The following is a 6794-nucleotide window of genomic DNA, read 5'->3' on the forward strand; positions in this document are numbered from 1 at the left end:
ATTATGGATTGAGGCGTTGTCTCTGCCTGCATGCGTAGAAATAGGTTAACATTCATAGAATATAAATACAGCCCCATAATTCCATGATTCTATTTTTTAAAAAAATGCCTCTTGCTGGGTATGAACAAAGAGCAGTAGTTGGGTTCTTATAGTCTCGTTACAACTGATTTAATGTAACAAAATTTGAATTTTCTTCCCAGTAAATTCCTTTATCTCTTACTGGCCTTAGTTGTAATGAAAGGACCACATTTACTTCCCACTACCCCACCCCCCGCAGAAACCAAGAAGCCCATGCACAGATGTACAGTGGAACCTCAGTTTTTGAATGTAATCGGTTCTGGAAGATCATTCAACTTCCGAAACCTTCGAAAACCGAGGACGGTCAGTAAAATCCATTGAAAAAATGGGAAAACATGTAGCGGAAGCCGTTCGACTTCCGAAGCACATTCGAAAATGGAAGCAATTACTTCCAGGTTTTCTGCGTTCGGCTTCCAAATTGTTCGGCTTCTGAGATGCTCGAAAACCAAGGTTCCACTGTAGCAGGAAACAGTATTTCCTGGCAATATGGAACAACCTGTGATGAGCTTTCGGCTTGCATATACATTTCTATCTCTCTTCTACTGCTGGTTTGCTCTAATAGCCCAGTTTAAACCTGATGTGTCGTCACTAACCATAAGTTAAATAAACTGTCTTTCCCTGAGTTCTGGTCTCATGGGAAGCAAGCTAAGCTAGCCCACTTCCTATGTGCATCTGCTTAGGAGAAAGTCGCACTGAGTTTGTGAGATTTTCTTTTTTAATACAGTGCACAGGAAGGCGCTGCAGTATGCCAAGAGAGAACCTTCTGGTGTGCCCCTAAAACTTAAGTGAATTAAAAAAAATATGAAAGTCTCCTGTAAGTCCCTCTGCAGTGCAGGCTGCCCACTGTATCTCTGAATTATTTGCTGTTCTAGTCTTGCTTCCCACTGATCAGCCTCCATTGGAGACGAATAATGCTGTCACGTTTCTGCATTGTGTTTGTTTGAATCATCCATTCACTCCTGATGGAAAGAGTAGGGATTTAAGAAGGCATTGATTTCCATTCCAACCCATGTTCATCGCATGCAGCACTGTTTCTGTTCTCCTGCAGTTCAGTTTCTGAAGTAAAGTCATCTCTCTGCCTGCTGTGGTGGGACTTTATGGAATTAATTATGTAAATAATTATTTGCTGGATTGATTACTGGCCCAGACAAATAAGTGAACGTTGGCCATTTCTGCTTCTGTTTCCACTGCCATGAGATTGCTTCAACATCCCTGGCAGTGAGCTAGATTGGAATCAACTGTTGTTGGAGGAGATGTACCCAGAGGAATGACTCAAGCAGAAACACCATTGGGCAAGTTTCAGATGAACTGCCTCGTGTATTAAAAATGGGCATGAAAAGGCCGTGGAGTCACCACAGGCTAGCTGTATTCCCTAGGGGCAGTGATGCTTCCATTTGGCCCATGTGAAAAGGACCCTACTTGCATATTGAAATATGCATATAGAACTCATTCGACCAAGGAGAGGATCCTGGTTGGTCCAGAGTCTTCTCCCAGCCCTCTAGTTTCATGTAGGAGTTCTGCGGGGGCCTTTTCTCACGTTTACTGAACAGGCAGCCAACTGGAAGTTACAGGGATGGCCAACATTCTCCCTTTGCTCATGCTTTTATCTATTTCATTAACAAAATTGATATACCACTTTCCCAACAGAAGACCTGGAAGTGACTTATACTGGACAATATAAAATATTTGTTAACAGATACTAATTAAAGTGTTTAAAATATGCAAGGGGGTTATTACTATTACCGCAGGGATAGCAAACATGGCACCCTCAGATGTTCATCCCTGAACATCTGGACAGGCTTAGTCCAACAAGATCTGGAGAGCGCTACACTCGCTACGCCTGTATGTTTCTTACTATTTCTAAAAATGAAGTCTACCCCTAATTCAGAAAAAAGCATCCGTTTTGAGAATCATAGTATTTTAAAGTTGGAAGAGATCCCAAGGGTCATGTGATCTAACCCCCTGCAATGCAGGAATCTCGACAAAAGCATCCATGGCACATGGCCACCCAAGTTTGATGAAACACTGCATAGGGCTTACAAAGAATCTCTGTTTAGAGTTGCATTGAGCTCAGCTTCTTGCTCCCCATCCCAGTTTTGGTGGCTGTGACTGTAATAATATGCTTGTCTGCAATTGCATTTTCAGGAACGTGCAAGACAACTGCTGCCTGCGCCCATTTTATATTGACTTCAAGAGAGATCTGGGATGGAAATGGATACATGAACCTAAAGGATACCATGCAAATTTCTGTGCAGGAGCTTGTCCTTATTTATGGAGCTCAGATACTCAGCATAGTAGAGTAAGTCTCTTCCTTTGCAGGGGGCGGGGGTGGTTAGATTTGTTTCCTGATAGAATATTAATGCTATATTGGGTAGGGGTGGGTGCAGAAAAGCAGGATGTCTGATAATAAAAATAAGTTTTTCTTTGTCCTCCCCCTGCAAAAACCCCCTGACAGCTAGTGCATTATACTAGTGTATTATTAACACAATACATTTCCAATACAATGAAATTTGGCACTGCCAAAGTCTTTTAAAAATAACTGGTGCAACATGTCTAGTCTGCACACCAACTGAACATATTTCAAACACAGGTCAGCCTTAACACCTTGTATTTTTAAGTCCAGTTGCACAGCACACTCTCTGGCAGAATATCCTCCATCTCCCATCATGTGGCCAGGGATTATGGGAATTAGAGTCTGGCAACATCTGGAGGGCCACCGGTTCCCCATCCATGCTCTAAAACAGTCAGTGCCCAAGCAGGGCCAGGGCGATTTCATTCTGACCTCAGTGCCTTCTCCCTGCTGAAGCAGATGTCTGAGGAGTAGCGGCAACAGTTTCCTGGGCCTATCCTGTTCTAAAATCAGTTTAGGCCCTTCTGTAGGCCAGGTTTTGATCTTCCACACAGCCCTAATGCACTGACTCCACCCATGGAAGTCATTCTAGGGCAGGCCTGCACAACACATGGGACTTCTATGTTGCGCAGGCCTGTTCTAGGGAAAGGAATTCTCCTGGGCAGCTGTGATCAGGATTGGGTGTGTTCCATGTGCTGGCTTGTGAAAACCCAGCACAGAATCTAGGGTCTGGCACACACTTTGGCATCCTGAAAATCCTGGCTTTCGTCACTAACACAAAAGCCAGCTTCTCTTGGTTGCAGAGAGAAAGCTTGAAAGATTTGGGGCAGCGCCTGCTTATTTGAGGAGCTAAGGAAAGGTTGGGAAGGGTGGCTCTCGCTCTGCCCTTTGTAATTCCTCTGCCCCCAATTCTACACCCTATAACCTATAACCCCCTTGCCATTTTTCCTCTGCTCTGTCCCAGTGCCACCTCAACCCTTTCTCTCCGTCCTATTTCAGTGCCATCCTAGTCTCCTTTTTAAATGGAAACAGTATTAATTCACTGTAAGCCCAGGTTTCAAGAGATCAAAATCCTCACAGGACGCTGCCTCATCCAGAGTCAGACCATTGGTCGATCTATCTCAGAGTGGGGAACCTTTTATAGCCAGATCCTTACCTCTGGGTGAGGGAACCTGGCACCTTCTGCAGAGCACATGCTCTGTCCCTGAGCTGCGCCCCTTTCTAAACTGAAAGTGGGTATAAATGATTGTGGAATTCACTGTTAATGGGGGTTAGAACTCTCAGTGGCTACGCGTGACAATGGCTATATGCTGCTTTTAGTATAAAGGTAAAGGGACCCCTGACTACTAGTTTCCAGTCGAGGCCGACTCTGGGGTTGCGGTGCTCATCTCGCTTTATTGGCCGAGGGAGTCGGTGTATAGCTTCCAGGTCATGTGGCCAGCATGACGAACCAGAGCAACGCATGGAAACGCCGTTTACCTTCCCGCCACCTATTTATCTACTTGCACTTTGACGTGCTTTCGAACTGCTAGGTTGGCAGGAGCAGAGACCGAGCAATGGGAGCTCACCCCGTCACGGGGATTCAAACTGCCGACCTTGTGATTGGCAAGTCCTAGGCTCTGTGGTTTAACCCACAGCGCCACCCGCGTCCCTGCTTTTAGTATACTCTTGCATAAAAAGCTGATGGATGGCAGCTATGGGAGAGGGCGGTTGGCCCCGTGTCTTGCCTGTGGTTCTCCCAGAAGCAACTGGTTGTCTACTAGGAATGAATGAATCGATTAATTACGGTCCACTATGAAAACAGGATCCTGGGCTGATAAGCCTTTGGTCTGATCCAGCGTCCCAGTTCTTCACGTTTGTAAAACCAAGCTGAAATCTATGGAACCTATGAAATGTGTTGCTGACCATCTGGAGGAAATGCCTTCATCTCTCTTTCCTCTCTTTCCAGGTTCTCAGCTTGTATAACACTATCAACCCAGAAGCCTCTGCATCTCCATGCTGTGTATCCCAAGATTTGGAGCCCCTCACCATCTTGTATTACATTGGAAAAACGCCCAAAATCGAACAACTTTCTAACATGATCGTAAAGTCTTGCAAATGCAGCTAAGGGATATTCCGAAGCAGCACAGCAAGTGCATTGGAAAAGAAAGGAAGAAAACAAAACATAATAAGAAGAAGAAATGTAAAGAACACATAGGGTCAAGCAGTGATTTAAAAAAAAAAAACAAAGGAGAAAAAAAAGCGGTACTAGTCCAAATCGTTTGAGAGTTTGTTTCATTGTTTTGCGTTTTGTTTTCAAAAGAACCACACACCATCATCTGAAGCAAAAACCATGAAGGCCTTATCCTACATTTCAACTACTTGGTTAGTGAGATAGACAAGAAGGAATTTTCTTTTTTTAAAAAAAAAAAAGCAAAAAAAAAATACTAACAAGAAAGAAAAGAAAATGAAAAAAAAACCTTTTAAAAAAATAAACACTGGAAGAATTTGATAGAGTTCTTATGTGAAAGGAAAAAAACAGGAAAAATATCCCATTCAGTGGAGTTGCTGTATCTGTTCCGTGGCTTACTTGACCTCCGTGTTATGCCATAGATGCTCTACCCATTCCCTGTAGTTCTTAGGAATTAACAGCGCATTATTTATTTTTGTGTTATATGATCAAATGAGGGAGCATGTCATTACCATTGGGGAGGGGTGGGGGGAACGAGGGAGCAAAAAAACAAACAAAAAACGAGCAGACCAAATAAACTGCAAGAAACCTGGTTTCATTCCTTAGAAACCTGAGCTCAAAAAAAGAGATTTTAAAAAAAAAAAAAATCCTGCAAACCATGATTTGTTTAGCTCAGTTAAAACAGTAGTTCGCTATTTTTCAGGAAGTCTGCCTTAAAAAGAAAAAGCCACATACACCGTTGTTTTTCTTGCCGAGAGCCTATGCAAAGCCTCGCACCATTTGTTTTTATACTGAAAACCTTAACAATAAAGGACATTTTTGTTCCAGTCTCAAAGACAAGTCTATTAAGATTCTTTTAAACATGCAAACACACCACCACCAGTGACTGTAAATGAACTAAACTGTCAGTTTAGTAAACCAGTGAAATATTTAACATGTACTGGTCTAATCTTCAGACCCTAATATGTTGCTGTATAGCTATTGCTTTGGGATTGTTTGTCTGTTTTATTTGTGTGTGCGCGGGACTTTTTGTTTTTTTGTTTTGTATATGTAACCGTACCTATAGTATTGCAATAGGTGGGTAGTAAGAAGCCAGCTTAATTGGAAACATATCTGTAGATCTCTATTGTAAACTATTAAAAAATTAAGTACTTTATGTGTAACGTGTAAATTTTCACCATATTTTTGTACTCTGTTAATACTGTCAACTCTGAAGAGTTTTAACTTAGGGGCTCTTGTTGATCACTTGGAATTGTGTGTTTCCCTCTAGCTGGCCAGTATGAGTGAAGCCCCTGTTTTTTTTTGTTTTTTTCCCCCAACTTGCACTACAAATACATGTTTTGTAATATTTGCTATACATGAGCTTTGTATGTTGTTTTTCATCCTGACGATATAAGCTACCTGACTCCAATTTCATTCTGTTTCAGAAGAAGAAAATAAGGTACAGTAAAAACAAAGCAAACAAAAGGCAAGGCAAACTCCCCCCCCCCCTTAGTCATACATTTGAAAATGGGAGGCTTCAAAATGTTGAAGTTTAAAACCTCTCTTTGGGTGCTGGAACAGAAGGCAATTTTCTGTTTTTTCCCCAGATGGCAGGGACAACACAGAAGCAAAGACTTCTGCACTTCTGGACTTAACATTGATCTGCTTGTATAAGCCATTCATTGACCTGATCAAGTTGTAGTCACCCATAGTTTGTCAAAGGGCACATCCAGCCACTTCGGATTAGCGCTGCGGTGGTGCTGGGGGTCTGCATGAGACTGTGTATATGCATCAGCAATATGCAGGGGAAAGGCCACTTACACATGCAGCCTCACTTCTTCCACTTAGGGGGATTGATTAGTTCCTGTTCTGTTTAATTCCATAACGGGGTATCGGAGTCAGTTCAGCCGCAGTCAAAATGAAAAGAGGAAAGTCACACGCTTACACCCCCATTCTGATATAGCAGGCGCAGGGGTTTGGATCTTGGCTCTGCTGTAGCACCTACTGGGTGACATTGCGCTAGTTGCCTTTTCTCACCCTAGCCTACCTCACAGGGTTATAACAGGCATGTGTGTCGCCTTGAGCTCCTGGGAGGAAAAAGCATTCTGTTTTGCAATCCCAGACAGCCCTGTATTTGAAGGGCTGCTGGAATAGGCTTCTATTTGAAGGAGTCCTCTGTTGCTCTTGTCTAGGCCAAGCTTGGCTTCAAGATAA

The 6794-nt window shown here is 43.0% G+C and overlaps 1 protein-coding gene across 1 annotated transcript in view; it reads left to right on the top strand.

Annotated features, from left to right (window-relative positions):
• Window positions 1-6076, top strand: part of TGFB2 (transforming growth factor beta 2) — an 81776-nt gene extending 75700 nt beyond the window's left edge. Inside the window, exons 6-7 of the mRNA XM_081904240.1 lie at window positions 2224-2377; window positions 4377-6076. Coding sequence (XP_081760366.1) covers window positions 2224-2377; window positions 4377-4535 — 313 coding nt within the window. The 3' untranslated portion in view covers window positions 4536-6076. The remainder of the gene's footprint in view (window positions 1-2223; window positions 2378-4376) is intronic.
• Window positions 6077-6794: the final 718 nt, after the last annotated feature.

The sequence above is a fragment of the Podarcis melisellensis genome (assembly GCF_964234715.1).
Source record: "Podarcis melisellensis genome assembly, chromosome: 3".
Lineage (NCBI taxonomy): Eukaryota > Metazoa > Chordata > Lepidosauria > Squamata > Lacertidae > Podarcis > Podarcis melisellensis.